Here is an 18606-nt window from a genome sequence, read left to right as displayed (position 1 = left end):
CCCGGCGGGCGCCACTGCTCACCCGACCCACCCGCACGTCGCGTAACAACCCGCCCCACCGAACGCTTCCGCCTCGGTACGCGCCACGGCGCCTCGCGCCGGAAATAACGGCGCCGGACAGCCAATGGGCGGGCGGGGTGGGGCGGGGCGCTGAGGAGGGAGCGAGAGGCAAGATGGCGGCGCTGAGGCGCTGTTGGTGGATGGCGCGGGGCGGTCGGGTCAGGTACCGACTCGGCAGCGCCTCTCTCTGTGACAGGGGGTGGCGAGTGCGGGGCCGGGGGCTCGGCGTGGCCCCGCTGAGGCTCGCCCTTTCTTCCCCTCCTTCTCCCTGAAGCAGTTGGTGTTCTGCTTCGTCGCACAGAGGACGAGCGCCGCTCGGCCCCCCGCCGGCCCCTGTCTGCGCGCTGGGCCGCTCGCTGCGGTGGGCATCGTCCTCCTCCCAGCCGGGCCCGACGGAGAGCGACTCCAACGAGGGACAGGTCTACCTCAGCGAGAGCTGCGTGAAGGTATGGCCCCAAGAGGGCTTCCCGAAGCGTCCGGCCTGCCGCGAGTGCACAGCGGAGGTGTTGCAGCATTTGCCTGTTCGTTCAACATGGTTTGAGCCTTTGTTTGTTTGTTTTTAATCTTTTCTGTTTTGTAGAGGCTGCTGGAGATTGCAGAAGGATCAGAGTTTCTCAGGCTGCAGGTGGAAGGAGGTGGTTGCTCGGGGTTCCAGTACAAGTTTTCTTTGGACACGGTTATAAATCCTGATGACAGGCAAGGACAGAGGGGCTGTTCTGTACAAAGGGGACAAGATGGATGTGTGTGTAGTACAAAATCTTGGAAGGACAAAGAATGCAAGATGAGGGAGGTGCTCAGGCTGCGCTTCTTGGTTGTATCTGTAGCACAACTGATGTTTAAATATGCTGCTTTTCTGCAGGGTTTTTGAACAAGGCGGTGCTCGTGTAGTTGTGGATGTGGACAGCCTGGCCTTTGTGAAAGGTTCCATGGTAGACTTCAGCCAGGAGCTGATTCGCAGCTCATTCCAGGTGGTGAGCAATCCTCAGGCAGAGAAGGGATGCTCCTGTGGGACTTCCTTTTCTGTCAAATTCTGATTGGACTTCTTATGGATGATTGCTGGCTGCAGATGTTCCCTGGCAGTCTTCAGAGGGTTTTGTTTGATCTTTTCCCTGTTGATCCTTCTCATCTATTCCTAACCCTGTAACACAGCAGTTACAGATGACACCAGCTGTATGTGTCTGAACTGAGCCTGTTTCCAAGACTTTTTGGCCTTCCTCTCAGAAATATGAAGTAGCCATAATCACGCAAACAGAAGCATCTTCAGTGCTTTGTGAATCACCTGCTCAGTGGCGCAGACTCACCCTGCCTTCTCCAGAATGTGGAACCGTTTGTCTCTACAAGAGATGGCTGTATATATGTGTGTGTTTATTGAGAGTTCTTACTAAAAAAAAAAAAACATATGTATTTGAGGTTGTTTGGTATTACTCATGCATTTCTGGTGGGTGGAATCTGGGTTCATTCCAGCTAGGACTGTTTACCAATTTTTTTTCATCTGAATTGGATTTATACCTACCAGTGTTGCTGGCTGTTCAATGTTCTGTGGGCTTTTTTGGACACTTAGCTTTTTCAAGCTGGTCTCAGTCCCAGGAGCCCATAGTAGTTTTGCTCTCAGTCCCTGGGATGAAAGTTTTGACATGTTCAAAGTAAGTGAAGCTCAAAGACTGAGGTAGGAGGAATTAATAGCTATTTGTTTTATTTTAGAAAAAAAAAAAAAAGTGGTGTGTGCATATGTATATAAATAAAATACACAGCCTTCTATCCCCAGTGCTGTTTTAGGTTGTTCCTAAACATGTCTTGGCTTTTTATATCATACAATCTCTTAAGTTTCGTAGTGAATCCACTGTCTTCCTAACAGGAAAGGAAGTTTAGGTGACAAAGGCAAAGAAGTTCTGGAATATTGATGAGTGACCTTAAGTCACTGTGACTTAACTAAGAATAATTTGCCTCACCATTTATCCTGTCTGGTGTTATGAAAGAGTTAAACAACTCTTTTCCTTTCTGAAATTTAAAAAAAAAAAAAAAAAAAAAGGGAAAAATAGAGGTTTCCAAGATAACAACATTTTGATTAGTTTTCTGTATCTTTTTATCTGCCACTGAATGTCTTTTAAATCATGTGCTTCTTTTAAATCTTTAAATCACGTGATTCACTGCTTCTGGGTGAGAAGTGGAACAACTATTTTTGTTCCCTCTCTTGTGTTTTATCTGATCAAAACCAAATTGTCGAAGACTTGAATCATTCTCGTGAGTCTGGGAGGACTGCTTGACTTTGGTTTCAGGGGAACTGCTTAAAGCAAGCCATGAGGTTTTGATGACCCAATGCCATAGGCATTCTTCTTGTTGTTAAGCTTACAGAATTCCTTTCTAAGCTAGTCAGCAGCACATACGTATACTTTGTGTCTGCCTGCTGATTTCTCATGCTTAGTTTATAGCCAGACAATGTTAGCTTCATCCATAAACTATGCAGTTTTGTCACTTGAGGAATACGGGTGGGTTTTAGAGCAGCAGTTCCTTTGGTCTGGTGCTTTTGATTTGTTCCCTGCAGTCAACATGCTTATGTCCCTATCAAACAGAGCTGGATGTAGTGCTGTAGTGAGCCAAAGGATATGATGAAAAGACTTGCCTAAATCCCTGCAGGATACCGCAATCTCCTAGGTCTTGAATTGAATGTCTGCCAAAAATGCCTTCAAAAGATAGAAGACCTAAAAGCATGTGTAGGTAGAAGACATTAGATATATATATTTTTTCAGGTGGGATAGCAGAGCAATGAAAAATTGCTTTCTGAAGTAGAAGGTGTGTAATCTAGCTCTTGGTCTGTTTCATACGATTGGACCTTGGTCAAGTCTCTTCTGGCACTTTTCAATGGGAAATGTAAGTGCAGGAGTAGTGAAGGGAAAAGAGGAAACCAGCAAATAGCAAGGGTTGGTTTTTGTTTTTGTAAATGAAAACCTTTCTTTAGCCCCTGTAAGTATTCCACCTGGCTTACTGTACTTAGTAAATGTGTACAGGCTCTGTCTACAGAACCTAACCAGGTGCCACTTGCCCACTCTCCACTGTTCAAGTAAATCAAGTGAGTGCTGTCTGCATGGAGTGCAACCACTTTCAGATAACTTGCCTCCTTCTTTGCAGGGACTGTATGAAGGGTGAATCATAGAATCACCAAGGTTGGAAAAGATCTCCAAGATTATCCGGTCCAACCATAAATGAAATGTTGTGTTCGTACCAGTGTCACCAGCAGCCTGTTGCTGGGCTCAGGGGAAGCTTGCATGCATGCCTTGCTGTCTGCACTTTTGGTAGTACTGCTGTAACTGCACTAGGTGGACCCCTTACTCTTTAGGATTGGCTGTTCTGGACAAGACTTGCAGCTTGAGTAAGGTTGAATGTGCTCCTTGCAGGACCTATGCAAGAACAAAAGTATCTTTGGAGGCAGGCTAGAGCTGATTTTGTCTTAACTCCAGACTCGTAGTCTTTATGTCAGAGAAATTGCTCAAAGCTGGAGAGGCTTCATCTGTACAGTGCATTGCGCTTGACCTGCTAGTTCTGCTTCCTGTCAGCAGCTAAAATCTACTGGCCAAAACTACTAGTCTTACTGTACCCAGTATGGAATGGATGCTAAAGGCTTTGTTATTTCTATAACCATGTTGTCTTAAAAAAGTATATCTGAAAGAAACCCATGGCAGTACATTATAAATTGGAAACTTCTGTGTCTAGGAAGGTGGCAAGGGGGTCATATTGCAGAATTGGAATTAAGGTGACCTTGGTGAATTTTGCCTATATAGGCAATAAAGGCTGGATTCTGGCTCTGGCAGAAATTAAAAATAAAAAAAAAGTTAAGGTTTGTACATGGGCTACTCTTAGTGGGGGGAAGATTTCACCACTGTACAAAGTAAAGGATGCAGAGGATTAGAGTTCTGCCTGGAGAGTGAGGGACTGCTTTGGCACATCTGTGTGGTGCCTGTAATGTGGGAATGTGTTGCAGCCCTTGTACTGAAACTGTGAGATTAGGACAGCGGTGTGGAGCTGAAGATGCTGGCAAATTCAAATTCATTGCAAATGAGAAGATGCAGTGGAAAATCTTTTCTCTGCTCCCACATGAAGGATTCTCTCGGTTCACCCACCTGACAAGGAATGATCAAGAAAGATATTTATGGAAACCTATGTTAAGATAAAACTTCAAGGGAAAGGGCACAATCATCAGTGCCAGTGACAGGTGGATAGAGACAGATGTCATAGAAATCCTTGCTTTGGTCAGGGCTTTTTGGCTCTCCAGGGACTTGGAAGATAACCAGCATGTTCTAAGAACAGCATTCCAACTCCATTCTTAAAACTTGATAGCTTCTACCACTTATTAACTGGGGCAACTTGCACCTCTTCCAGAGAGAGGTGGAGAAATAGTGCTTTAGGGATACGCGTGGCGATACGGTGCTTGCTTTGAGTGGGCTGCTGTAGGTATTGCTTGCTAAACAGAGCATTTGGGCTGGGTGGCACCTAGACAATCAGCCAAGGGCCGGTATTAAGAGAACAACTCCCACGTATTCTTGTGTAAAATTTAACTAAATTCAAGTCTTCCTTGTAATATTCTACATCTGTACTGACCTGTGGGATGAGTCAGGAAGATGGCTAGGGCAGAAGAGCCAGTTCCCTCTCAGAGGCACCCCATTGGGCTTCTGCTTCCTCCACACGGTAGTATAATTTCCTGCTTTCTTAGGATGTGCCTGAATCCAGTGCATGGCGGAGGATTCACTCCAAGGCACTGACAGGCAAGCAGAAGTCTTCTCTTGTCTGTGTCCCACGCTATGAAGGCAATACTTTTGTATCACAACTGCCTTCAGCTTTGCAAGCATTCTGAACATCCACTGGCAGCACGGAGTAGAAACTGGAGTGGTATAAACCCCCTATTCACACCCTTAGTTGGGATTGGCCAGAGGAGTTCTCTAAATTGAGGGCAAGCTCTCCGTATTCCCAGGCTGTGTTGTTACATCGTGTGCTTGAGGACTGAACTGCATGCTGCTTCCATTCGCAAATGCAGCAGTTGGGTTCATTAGCTGTGTGTAATAGGATACGCGACATTCTGATGCCTCATTCTCTGTCTGTTCTTCCACGCACACCAGCAGGGGCTCTCAGGATATCCACTGTCCTCTGGAACAGGCCAGATCAACAGCTCCTTGATGGATTGGCAGTAGAGAAAGGGGTTACTTTGCCTAATGGCTTATTTGATTTGAATGTCAGCCAGCATGGAAGAAGGACCAGGATTCAAGGAGACACAGCTTCCATTTGAGTAATCTTTTTATTGCTGTTGTTTTTTGGTTTTGTTTTGTTTTAGAAGAGGATGAGTCTTTGAATCAAGCACCATCAGGGGCTAGGCACATAGGATTAATGGTGTGGTTTGGCTCTTGCTGGATTCTGAGAAGTATGCTTGCTCTGCTTGACTTCCAGGATTAGATTGTTACTGGCTTTGATTTGTGCAGATATCCAGCCAGGAAGCAGCCTGGCAGACCATGGATTTGGGGTGGTTTTAGCATCCCACTACAAACAGAAAGACCATAGTTAGGCAGCTGAAGCTGGGCATGGCATTGAGCTGGGCCAATACAGCAGGGCTGTAATTCCTGGCTCTGCAGGGAGTAGTTTGTGTGCAGGGCTCCCTGCCTCTGGCCTTCCCATCACTATGAAGCTCTTAATATTTCCTGCTTGAGCAATAAGAGTTTATGGCCCTACTCTTTGTGGTTGATTAGAGCCCAAGTTTGTGCCCCTGTTTTAATCAGTGCTCATTTACCTTTGGCATCCTTCAGAGGAACAGAATGGTATGTCTTTCAGTTGCCATGGAAACAGTGAGACTAAATGCACATTTCCATGGCAACCTGCCATTATCTCCAGCTCTATCTGTGGGTCTCAATTTCTGACCATGGGGGTGGGGTGATGAAAACGGAGCTTCCTCTCTTAAAAAAAATGAATAAAATTTAAAAGTGTGTTATCACCACCACCACAGCTCCTTCCCTCCTCTGGTCAGGCATGGGGCTGAGGCATGTGTATGCTAAGAGAGGCCCTCCTGCTGCCACCATCCCATGCGCTGGGGCTCCAGCCTATCCTCTTCAGCTCCCTTCTCTCCTTCTCACCGTGCTAAAAATAGTGATGTTCAGAACGATTTGATGACAATGCTCCAGCACTTCTCAGAGCTCTTTGTTTCCTCAACCAACGCTCCCAGAAAAGGCCCTTGAAGTTAATCGAACTTTCCAAAGGTTCCAAAGGTCGGTGTGTTCCAGCTCCTCCCAGTCGGACAGGCCAGGTGTTAATTACAAGGTCAAAGATCCTGAGGAGAAGCCTTTGTCCGCTGGGCCTGGAGGCCTAGGGTGCATCACCTTGACCTGAGGAGCAAGGGACCTTCTTGCAACGACAACACAGACTGCTCTGGGAGGTTGTGACTGTCAGCTGAGATCAAAGGCAATGCTTACAGCTTTGTGGAGGACTTGGTGTGCACAGAAGGCGAGGTCTTGCTGGATGATGGGGCTTGCAGTCCCTTGGCCAGAACTGCTCTGCCTCCCCTTGCTACTGAGTCAAAGAAAGAGAATTTGCTGTACTTTGAGAAATTGCACACAGCTGTTCCTTAAGCCTGTGTTCATTATTCTTGTTCTAGCTGGCTTGACCTTTAGCTAATTCCTCTTATTCACAGTCTAATCTTGGTTACTGAGAGATAAAGCTTGTGTCTTGCCCTGTTCTAGCCTGGTGTGATTGAGTCATCCATGTGCAGGATGTAGTGGAGCTCTCCTTCTGTATTTGCCCCACTGGTCTTTCACAGATGCTAAAGCAGAGGATGATAAGCTCCGTTCATTCGGGAATTAGCATGTAGGCAGAGGTGATCCTCAGAGCAGGCAAGGCAGAGCTCCTCCAGCACAGCTATTTCCCTTGCTGCAGTCTGCCACAGCACTGATTGCATGCGACAAAGCTGAGCAGGCTGTGACATGGGGCCATGCAGCCTCTGTTTTGACACACAGGGTTGGTTCTCCTTGCCAGCATCCTACGCTGTGTCTGGGTGAGGGTGTCCATTCCCTGGCCGGTGTGTCCCAGCAGCCCTTGTTGCAGGCTTCCCCTGCTCTCTGCTTACCCATAAACACCTGTAGAAACTTCAGACTTGGTAGATGTGTTAAATATAGAAACTTTTCACTGAGGGGCAGGGAAGAGCTGATAGCATTTGGAAAAGAGAATGCAGTAGCTGGCTTTGGTGGAAATAATGGGAAGATGCTATTGTTAGCAGAACTCTATCTGCAAACACCTGCGTAAGCTTTGTGGGGAGCGGTAGGGCTGTGTGGCAGATCCCTCAGCCCACTAATAAAACACTGTTCCTGCTGCTGCTGCCCTAGGTTCCCAGATAACAGGTACAGGACAGAAATAGGACTGCTGTGGTGAAAGAAGTTACTTAATCCTCTTTGAGCAAAGCAAAAATGTATCAGTGAAAAGCCAATTCACAGGGTAGAGCTGAATTACATCGGAGAAAATTGTGTCTGCAAATCAAAGAGAACTCCAACATGATGGCAGAGGAAAGAGAGAACAGACCTGATGTGGGAGAAGAGTGAATAACCCCAAGCAGCTCAGAGAGTATCCAGCCTGAGTGAGCAGCTATGGGAACAACAGGGGCAGGAGGACAAGCGGATGAGTGACCTGTGTGAAACCACAGGCTTTCTGAAACAGCAGAAAGGGAGAATGGTCTGGGGAGAGAAAATGGGAAAGGATACAGTGTGGCTGACGTGGAGCTCTGGGGCATATCTCCACTGAGCTTCCCCTGAGGAGGGAAATGAAGTATTCCAAATGAAATAGTTCAGCAAAGGTAATTGTTCGCCTTAACACAAGTTGAGGACATGGCTTATGCTTCTTGCCTTTTGCTGAGGTCTGCCAGGTTTGCTGCATGTGACTCTGCAAGCTTCTCTGACACGGGGGAACCTGAGAATCAGTTCTATTCTGCTGATTAGTATCATTTTCTTTGGAGTCTCACCCCCTCTGCTGCTGCTCCTGTTTCCCATATGCATCTGATTTGTGCATCTTTTTTCTTTTCCTCACAGCAATGGGTTTTGGTGCGTGTCCGGTATGTGAGAGCAAAATTGATGGAGCAGGCTGCCGAGCAAAGCAGCTGGAATCTTTCTTAGGGGAGCCACAGTCGTTAATTATAGCAGCCTAACTAAGTCCTGTCTCAGGCAAGAAGCATATCTAGGTCTCCCTCCATTAATAGAGTCAGCTCAGAGCTGGCTATTTTGACTGCAAGCAGCCTCACATGCATCCTGGACAGAGCTGGCAGCACTGGAAGGGATTCACTCTATGAATTCACTCCAGAGGAAAGAGAGTGGGGGAGAAGTGGGAGGAAACATTTGGACACGTGTCTCTCTGGTATGTTTCTGGCTGACAATCCCAGCATATGCCTGGGACTGTCGCTGCCCTGTTTCAGAGACTGCCTACACAGATAACCTTGTCTTAATATCTCTGGTTTGCACTCAACCTTTGCTCATGTCACTTCATGACCTGTAATACAGAGATAAGAGTGCATCCTGCAGCAGGAGCTTGCCTGCATTTACAGTCGAGAGATACCGAGAGGAAAGTGTGGTAAGAATGTAGCTTGAAAGTTTTTCCCAAGTGTCTGTGGAACTGCTAGAAGTGTATGAGCCTGGCCCAAGGAAGTATGGGTGACAACAGCTGATTTTGGTGCCCAGACGGATGCTCCTGGCCTGCTGGGGCTCTATGGGGAGAGAACAGAAGGGGCCACTACATCTCTAATTAGGGGACTTTCTCCCCCTGTTGCCTTTCAATCTGTGTTGCTCAGAGTAGGGGGAGGTAGAACCCATGTCTAGTGATGGCAGTTCACCTGTGCTGGTACCCCTCTCAAAAGCAGCTAAAAAAAAAAATAATAATAAAAAAAAATATATATATATATATATACACACACAAGAGCTTTGATAGTCCTCACAAGAAAGTGAAACAGAAGAGTCTTTGAGCTGCATGTAAAAGAAAAGCCTCTATGCACTTTTGAGGTAAGAAAGGCTGGTGAAGCTGAATTATGGCAACAGTCCCCAGCTGATGAAGGGTCTGCTTCTCTGCCTGGAGCTCTTGTCCCTTCTGACGTAGGAACAGTGAGAGGGGTAGTGGGAGGCAATAACCAGCACCTTCAAAACAATGAGATGAGGAGAAAGAGCCAGTGCTCATCCTCTGCTCCTGCAATGCTGCTTGGTTCCAGGTCACCTCAGCATGGGCACCCGCCCTCACCACATCATCCCCATTCTGCATGGCCCCTTGCTGCAACAGCAGAGTGGAAGGCAACCCTTCTCCGCATCCCCCAGATTTCCATAGCAATTGGTGGTGGCATCCAGGTGGGGAAGCCAATGGAGGGAAACAAAGGTTTCTTTGTGTTTGGGGATGGTGTGTGCTGGGAGGAAAAGGGGAGGGAAGATGCTTCAGCTCAGCCTCTGCCAGGCCAGAGCACTAGGTGGGGCGTTGTACCTCACAGGGCAATTACTTGGGTACTCCCCAGCCAGTCCTGTGCAAGTCCTGCCCTGTTGGGAAGGCACCCTCTGGAGTAGCAGAGCTGATGCTGAGGAGATACCAGCGCTGGTTGCCCTCTTCTGCTTCTTTTTCCCCGCAGCCTGCTCTATTTTTCCCTTCTTGGTACTTTTCCAACCAATGAAGTCAGAAATTAATCTTTGCCTTTAACAGAAAGCAAGGTGTGGGGGCAGGAGAAGTACGTGTGTCCTTGATGACAGCATTTATAATAGGGGAATGGGGCACGGGAGACAAATCTCAGGGAGGGAGAGGGCTCAGGCGGCTGATGGAGGGTGAGCATCCAAGCGAAAAGTGAGGGGGAGTCCTGGGGTGCTCAGCACTGTGGGAAGAGCAGGCTCCATCATGCGCTCACCATCCCTACCCTTCCCCACACACAGGAGGAAGGGGCAGTCCTTCCCCTTTCAAACAAACAGAAAACTGAGGGAAGGTTTTCACAAAATAAAAAATTTAAAACTCAATCCAAAACCCAAGTGTTTTGTATTTTGCAGTTAAAAAAAAAAAAAAAAGAAAAGAAAAGAAAAGAAACTAAGAAGCAGGTCAGCTTTGATATGCAGCTGTCACCTTGAAACAAAGCCAGAATGCATTATTAGAAAATATCTAAACAAAATGTTACAAAGTTTTTCACAAAAAAAAAAAAAGTACTAGTACATTTTCAGACAAAAGGTGTTAACTGCAGACTTTGGAAACCTGAACATTTATACTCTTAAAACCAGCTTGCCATGCGCGAGGTAGATTAAGCCATAGCTCAGCTGCAGGGGAGAATTGAGGCCCTGATCATTTTCAGCTTATGATGATGGGGAAAGGAACTACAAATATGACAGAGCAGTCCTTAAATAGCTCATGCAGTGCATGGAAGAGAAACACAGATATTTCTGGTACGATCAAGTCTCCGAAAGAGACTCTTGGAGATACTAAGTGCTTTATTTCCAGATAGGAGAGGAACAAACAAGCACAGGCACAGGATGCTGCATCCCTGCCTACTTTAGTGACAAGTGAACCAGGAGCCTCTCTGTCATTTCCTTGCTTAAGCAGCTCAGTGTCCTGCTCTGGCACACGTAGACACCTCAGGATCTCCCATCCCTTCCCCATGCCAGCCAGTTTTTCAGTGCTGACCTATTTCCATGAAATCAGCTTTTTCCTGTCTCTACCACTTTTGCTCCCACAGCCTGGAGGAGGGGCCTGACAGAGGGAACAGGAAGAAAAATACATCTGCAAAGGTAAGAGATGCAAAAGCAGCTGGCAGATGTGAGTTGCGCAGTCTGCAGATCCCTGCAGGGGCTGGTGGGCTGGTAGCAGTGGGGACGGAGCTGGGCACAGTGCAGGTGCTGTGGAGATGCCTGACCCTGGGCAGAGGCCAAGCTGTGCCAGTGTGGTTTCCTGCAAAGCCTTTCAGAAGGAAATGCTGTTTGTTCTGACATTTAGAATAGATTAAAAATCGTTACAGGCTCTTCTGGAACATTTTAGAAGGTGAGGCTATTGATCTAAAAACATCAGTTTTGTAGCAGGGGGAAATCTGTCTGGCTTGACACAGAGGACGTAACACTGGTCACCACACCTCCCTCTGCTCATGGAGACCTGTCTGGGGATGCAGGGCCCCGAGAGGGCTGCCAAACATCATCAGCTTAGTGATGAAGCTGTGAGGCCTTAGGGCACTGTCTTGTGCTGAGCGTTTGTGCCACCAGACAACCTGGTGCTTTCCACCATCCGTGCCTTGGTATTTTGGGAGATGAGCAGCACACAGCCTGCCCCAAATCTCCCCTGGTGGGGACGTGGACTTCATGGTGCCTCTAACCACCATTGAAGACAGAGAAGATCCAGAGCATGTGGCCTCATTGTCACGTGCGTTCATGCCCCAGCTCTGGGGTTTGCCTGGTGCTAGGCTAGACAACCAGAAACCAGAAGGCCAGTCTCAAGGAATTTAGGCAATGCTTCTGGTAAAGATGTTGCGCTGAGATGAGGCACTAAAGACTTCACAACAGTGCTGCACTGGATGTGGAGGTGTCTCATTGACAGTCAGGTTGCTGCTGGCTTAAACACATCTGTATGCCACCATAAACTTCTTCACCCATCTAAGTGTTTTGTACTCAGGACAGAGGAGCAGAGATGGAGGGGTGCAGGCAGAACCCTGGGGCAGGAGGCAGCCAGAGGCAGATTATTAACATAGCCAACAGTGTTCAGCCCCTCAAACTCTGTCCTATATCAGCAAATAGATATAGTGAAATGAAATTGCCTTCATGGTCAGCTGCGGAGAGAGCTGGTATCTCTCAGCCACTAATCAGGGCAGATATGAAATTTCCTATCTGTGAAGTAAAAGGGTGCTGCACTTCAATCCATCCAATTATTTTTTCTGTGATTGCAGATGAGGGCTGAGGTGCCAATTGTGGGGATGTCACCAACTCAGCAGCATGCAGGGGCACAGCCTTGGCTGTGAAAACACTCTTAAGCACTCATTTTACTGGCCAAAGCCACCTGGAGTCTGTTGGTGGGAAAGGGTTTGGGTGGGAGCCGATGAGGCTTTTGCATATGTGCACACAAGACCATGTAGTGCCCCTACCTAGCCACAGCTCCCTCATCCTCAGTTTGCTCTGGCTGAGCAGCAGGGAAATTAATACAATAAAAATGCAGATATGCAGAACAATTCTCTAGTGAGCTCTTGGCCTTCCTCTGATGGTGGTCTTTGAGTCTGAATGGGATTAACGGGACTTCCTTTCCCACTAGAAAGACAGACTTCTGTTCCCCCGGCCCCTCCACAGCACAGCACCACCTGAATGGAAAATGCAGGCTGACAACAATCTAAGTTCTTGGATCAGAAAGGCTCCCAATTTCTGTTCTGAAATTCCAGCCAGGGGACTCATTCAAAAAAGGGGTCTTGCATCATCTCTGGTCCTTTAGTACTTGTTGGCATTTCACCAAAGCTCCTCTAAGGGATGAAGTGTCTTCCTGGAGGAGAAAGTAAGGTACTAAAATCCTAAAACCCATCCTTAATTTCTGGCTGTGACTATTTGCGTCACAAGAAAGACTCAGGCCTTTTTTTCCAGTCTTTTCATTACTTTTAGTGACGCATTATTAGAGTAAAAATGCCTGTGAAGGAAATGGAGTATTTCCATCAAGGGATGGGCTAACACTAAGGGACTCTGGGTATGGGCTGTGTATCAGATGGAATCCCCACGGATGTTATGAGAAGTGATCAAACAGCTGTGAACTGGTTCAGCCTGCAGAAAACAGACACCAACTGATGCAGACTGCCCATCATCCATGAGACAAGCCCCTAAGAAGAGATAAAACACATATGTTTCCCAAACGTGTGTTTTTACGCTCAGCGCTTCCTTGCAGAGGTGCTCCTGACATTTTAAACAATTGCATTTTAGACCAGCAGACTTTAGGGCAGACTTTGCCCCTACTTTGCTCTAAATAATGCACACGGGCTGCTCCTCAGAATCACAGCTGGCATCCCCCCACGTGTTAGCCCAGAAGTATTGGGTTTTGATGGCCTGTCAGCTGCTGCTAGCAGTGACATCCTCATCTGGAGTGACTGAGGCCACAGTTCACTGAGAAAAACAGTGTGCCAAGAATGGTGGTGCTAAATTTTAAAAAGGAATCTTCAAAAGGATGAAGAGGAAAGCAGCAAGATGCCAGTGCAAATATTGAGGACCCTAGATGCTGCACAGGGTTTCTTAGTCACTCAGCACTGAGGCAAGAGCCTGGGCTGCACACTTGAGAGAGGAGGCGTGAGGGGAGCTGTGTTACAGTTCTATGGAATAAAGGTAAATATTTTCATTGGCAGCCACAGCGCACTGACCATCTCTACAATTAACCTCAGCAATCAAAAAAGTCATTGGATACATAGCCAGGGCCTCCTCCCACACATGGCAGTGTGCAGACCCATCTCAGGAGCTGCTCATCCTCCACGAAACACTGCACAGCTGGGCCCTGCATCCCATCTCAGGTCACGGGACCATAGTGCCCAACAGCACCTGGAGATTCTCTTTTGTGAGCAGGAGCTGCACTTTTGCTGCTGTTTGCAGACAGGCAGGGGTTCATGGAAATGCTCACTGCTGGTTCGTTGCTTTGACAGCAATGTTTACATGATGGCCTGTCAGCCACTGATAACAGGCACATTCTCACACTCAGGAGCACAAATCCCACGCTGTTATCTAAGGTTGGGTGGCAGAGAGATGAAACTCAGTCATGGCATTTGCAGATTTGTCGGTGAAGCTGGGGACATGTTCAGCAGAAAACTGGTGGCTTGAAAAGGCTCTAATCTTCAGGTGCCTCAGATGTGTATCACAGCACCAATGGGCTGCTGGGCCTGGGCAGCAAAGTGTGCAAAAGCCTCCAAAGAAATAAAGCAAAGAGGAAACAACAAACGTAAATTTCATCCAGTGGGAGAGCAGAGGAGGAACTATTTCTTCAGCTGCCAGGATGGCTGGTTTAGAGGTATCACAATGGTGCAATGATGTCAGTTACAAACTACACATAGAAAACAGGTCCAGGACGTGATTCTGAGTGCCCTGGTGTATAATCAATGGATATGAAGATGTTATAATCACAAGAGAGTTAGGCAAAATAGACTAGGACAATAAGGAGAATAAATGGAAGGCTTACCTACAGAAAGCACCAGAAGAAGGGATCTCCAGACGAGATCCTTCCCCTCTGGTAGCCAGCTCTTAAATAGGTCTAGGAGGGGTGGAGCCACCCCTTCCGGCAGCACAGGTGAATTGCCTTCACCTGTGCTCCTCTGGCTGACTCATGGCTCGCCTCAGGTGATCAATCAGAGGGTCAGGCTGTGACTCAGCAGTTCCCATACACCTGGTGACATGATCTCAGGAAAGCAAGGCTCCTGCTCTGGGGACAGAGACAGAATCAGGAAAGCAGATGAAGCAAGTACCCCCTACCTCTGCCAGGCAGAAAGTGGTGCAGTGAAGAGCGACTTAGTCATGTACATTTTCACAGCATGGGAAGCTTCCCAATAACTCAAAGGAATCCTGCTGTTGGAAAAGCAATGGCTTTGATCAGAAATGGCTTTCAGATTGTGTCATCACAGATGAAGTCCTTTGCTCCTGAAGTCTGTCTCACCAGCATACGAGGGAAACCAGTGAGAAAGATGATGCCCGTGGACAGAACGAAATGACTTCATTTTCTGAAGATGACTGGGGATGAGTTTTCAGGGCCAAGAAACAGTTAGTGCAGCCAGCTCTGCAGCTTTCCCACTGATCCCCATCAAGACATCTGCTGCTGCAGAATCTAGAAGTAAAAAAGCAAACAAACAAACAAACAAAACAAAATCTCTGAACCAATCTGACCACTTTAATGTGGCCCCAGCTTCAGGCAGCCCTCTTTCTACTACACAGTTCCCTCAGGACTGCCAAGGGTTAAATAAATCTATTTCTATGACAGACAGGTCTTTTTCTACTTGCCAAGCCATGATTCAGAGGAAATCCAGAGGCAACACAGACTTTGTTCTATACAGACTTTGAATCTTATGAACTCTGATCTATAATAAGGGCTCTGAATCCAAGAGCTCTTCCCGCTGTGTATGTAGGCTATTTCTGTTCCATATAATTGTCTTCTGTGCCCCGTGAAGTCCATCACTAAGTTCACATCTGAATTTGTTTTGAAAGGCATTGAAATGAGAAGTGTGCAGTGGCCTCATGGGCCGGGGACACGGGTTTCCTTCTCATCCCAGAATTCACTTTCTGGCTCAGTTGCCTCTTCTGCCAAAGAAGCCCACCAGCACAGCAAACCTCACCTCGTCATGTCCAGTGTGGAAATTTGTCTGAAGACAAATGGCACATGTTTTGTCATATCACATCAGCACCTTAATAGCTAGCAGTGGCTTACTGGAAAGGCTTGTTTCAATAATGAAGCAAGCCCTGCATTCTTCAGAAGGAAAAGCATCTGTTCATGAACGCTTGACTAATTTCTCATAATCTCATAGAAACAGCTTTCACCACTGGAAAAGCATCCCCAGCACAGCTAATGTGCAGTCAACAGTTGGCTGCCTGTCTTGTTTTACTGAGATCACCAAGAATGACACAGACGATGTAGGAACAGCACAGGCATTTCAACAGGAGAGACAAGTAAAAGGCATTCACTTAAAGTGAGGGCAAACAGAGTAAGCTGAAGCAGAGCTGGTGGCTCTGGGGACACTAAAGCTCAGGCCAAGGTGTGACGCTGGGCCAAGGCAGTCCAGGGGCTGAAGGGGCAAACTTTCAGTAGGACAACTGCTCCCAATGACAGAATAATGTGAAGGTGGGAAAGTTTCCATTTGGGGGTCTGTGAGTTGTGCCAATCTCCCATGGACTTTGCCATGCCATGTTTGTACCCACCATCACTGTCCTGTGATTGTGTGCAGCTATGCTCCATCACCTTCCCTATTACGGAACTGCTCCCCTTGTCTTCCTCAGTGTGCTGTGGCAGAAGCCCTGCTCCCTGCGTACAGTCACTGCTAGTCTGTCTCCTGCCATGTGAAGAATAAATTGGAAGCAGAGGAACATCAAACTTCTGTCTAAATTTTACATTGCAGACTCCAGATTTGCAGCAAAAAGCTTTGTTACCTTTGTTCCCACCAGGAAATTCAAGCACAAGTATGGCTGGTCCCTGAGGCTAGTCCTCTTCAGAGATATTTCCCTTCAAAGCACAAAGAGCAGGGACACTCTACTTGTATCCCTCTCACTCATCGTGGAGCACAGTGATTTGTTTCAGCTCCTCCATCTGTGCCACAGAGATAAAGCAATCTGCCTATTGCAGGATAGCACTCAGAGATAGCTGGGTGGGAAGCACTCCGAGAGCCAGCCCTCACCTTTCTCCATCTGCAGTGCGATGGGTCTCCGAAGGAGATCGGCCAGGGGAACTGGACCTTCCTGCCATCCTTCATCACTTCCACATCTGCTGGCACCACGCCGATGCTCCCCAGGCATGCCAGTTCTCCACTGCTGTGGATGCAGAATAGAAGAAATGAAATATGCCTCGTGTGTGAGGGGAGGAGGGAAAGGGCAGAGAGGGAAACGATGCCTGCTATTTCCACATCTCAGGTATTTCATCATCATTACAGTTGCAAATGACAGTATACCATTTGCCAGGAGATAGAAGTAATGAGGAAGCAGAGGGGAGAGGCTGGAAGAAGAAAAAGAGAAGAGATGGAGAGAAAGAAGATAAATATGTGCACAGTTTAAGAAAATGAAACAACAAACACATACAAAAGAAGGAGCAGGGGCAGACTTTGAAAGCAACAGAGCGAAAATGGAGGAAGAGAGAACAAAAAGGTCTGACTGGACAACGTGGGAGAAAGAAGAAAGGTTCTCAGAGAATTAGCTGGCAGAGGCAGGAGCTGGCTCTTCCCATGAGTTCAGAGTACTGATAGGTTATTGATCTCGGAACCCAGTGTATTTCATACAGCAGTATTTTACTGCTGGGAAAGGCAGCTGATGTTTGAGAGGACAGGGGATGGGGTTCCTGGCAGGCTGCCTTCTGGCTGCAGGCAGCAGCAGCCTCACAGCCTTAAACCTGGGCTGCAGAATGCCAAATGCACAGAACGGGGACAGGGATTTAGGAGTCATCCGACCCTGTGGGATGGCGTTTGGAAATAAAATTAAAAATAAATAAATTAGCAGATGCAGAGAAACACAGAGACAGGCAGAAGTCATTTGCCTAGCAGATGCATCTTCTCACAGAGGTCAAGCCACCACCTAAGGCAGCAGCCTGGGAAAAATGCACTAACGCTTATTTGATGAAGAAATATTTTGGTACAGAATAACTGCATTTGCAAATACTGACAGAGAAAAGAAGATGGCTGCACTGAAACTAGAGAGAAGTAAAACACAGACCCAAGCTATCTCAGCTCACATTTGTGGATCACAAAGCAATGCAAGAACTCAGAGCACTACTTCCTGCTTGAAACAAGCCTCTGGCTTTTTGTCCACATCTGCAAACCCCTCTCAGTCCCAGCAGAGGTACCAGCTCTCCTGAGCGCTGTTTGCAGCCTCCACCCAGAGATCCTGCTATTTCCTTTCTCCTCCAGCCTCTGAGCCGTTTTGTTTTCAGTGATCTGCAGCGCTTTTATCCCTACCGCTAATGTCAGAGCTGCAAGGCAGCTGGCTGCTTGTTGACAGCAGCGTCTCGGGACAGGTAGCTGCAGACCTCTGGGCAACTTAGCAGGGTGCTCACTCAACAGCTCACAGAGCATGGCCTCCAGATTGATTTTGAAGCCCACAAGACCTCTGTCATATGCACCATCAGTGGTAAATCAACAGCAGCCAACAGGGTTTTGCACAAGTGTGCAATGAATGCAAATGGTGGTAGGTCTGATACGGGTGGAACACAAACCCTCAATTTGTTGTTTCTCATCAGAGTTATGTGGGTATCTGAGTAGCATGATACCACACCTGGGTGCTCTCTCACAGCAAGATCAGAAGCCAGAGCACCACAATAGGAAAGGAGCAGACTCCCTTCCGCTGCCTACCCACCCTTATCAATAGGCTAAATAGAGAGGTGCTAAAAACCATCCCACGCTCCATCAAAGAGCTGCAGGTGCTGGTTTTTCCCCAGGTGAAGGCATGCTCTTGCCCTGCTCCTCTCCCCCTGGGAGCCACTTTTCCCAACTGTGGTCTTTTGCAGTGGCTTTTTACAAAACTCTTAATGAATTCCATGGTTTGCCCCTTGCAGAGCCTGGATTAAACAGAATTTTAATGAATATTAGAAGTAATACCTTTAATTGAAAGATAGGCTCCATCTGAAGTAAAATCTTGGCTCCACAGGAGTCAGCGGGCAGCTTGCCGATAACTCACTTGAGCCAGGGCTGTACCCATTAGTGTCAGGGCAATTTCAGCCCTTCCAGCTTTTTCACGAAAATGCCACAATTTGTTTTAATAACCCAGCTCCCTTTAATGAGCAAATTAAAGGAAGTTGGTGCAGAGCAGGAGGGAAAAATGGGATGGTGAGCGGAATACTAAAAATCTTCTGGTGGGGCAGCAGTATTTTTGTGATGTCCCTCTCCCTACAAATCAAGTGTGA

At 47.4% G+C, this 18606-nt stretch overlaps 1 protein-coding gene across 2 annotated transcripts; it reads left to right on the top strand.

Annotated features, from left to right (window-relative positions):
* Nucleotides 1-142: 142 nt before the first annotated feature.
* ISCA2 (iron-sulfur cluster assembly 2) lies at nt 143-1818 on the top strand. 2 transcript variants are annotated; one of them, XM_052696466.1, is made up of 4 exons: nt 143-223; nt 335-506; nt 641-756; nt 920-1818. In XM_052696466.1, the coding sequence occupies exons 1-4, from the start codon at nt 174-176 to the stop codon at nt 1092-1094; spliced, it is 513 nt and encodes a 170-aa protein (XP_052552426.1). In that variant the 5' UTR covers nt 143-173; the 3' UTR covers nt 1095-1818. The 2 variants fall into 2 exon arrangements, with proteins under 2 accessions (XP_052552426.1, XP_052552427.1); XM_052696467.1 differs by having other exon boundaries at nt 150-223; nt 338-506.
* Nucleotides 1819-18606: the final 16788 nt, after the last annotated feature.

The sequence above is a fragment of the Tympanuchus pallidicinctus genome, unplaced genomic scaffold (genome assembly GCF_026119805.1).
Source record: "Tympanuchus pallidicinctus isolate F22 unplaced genomic scaffold, pur_lepc_1.0 scaffold3, whole genome shotgun sequence".
In the NCBI taxonomy this organism is placed as follows: Eukaryota; Metazoa; Chordata; class Aves; order Galliformes; family Phasianidae; genus Tympanuchus; species Tympanuchus pallidicinctus.
Note: the sequence above shows the minus strand (reverse complement) of the source record. Positions and strands in the feature narration are given on the sequence as shown.

Excerpts from the sequence above, each read along its gene's own strand:
- ISCA2 (XM_052696466.1), top strand. The coding sequence starts at position 174 with ATGGCGGCGCTGAGGCGCTGTTGGTGGATGGCGCGGGGCGGTCGGGTC. Across the intron at positions 224-334 it reads GCGCGGGGCGGTCGGGTCAG|CAGTTGGTGTTCTGCTTCGT; the intron begins GTACCGACTCGG and ends TTCTCCCTGAAG. Across the intron at positions 757-919 it reads GTTATAAATCCTGATGACAG|GGTTTTTGAACAAGGCGGTG; the intron begins GCAAGGACAGAG and ends GCTTTTCTGCAG.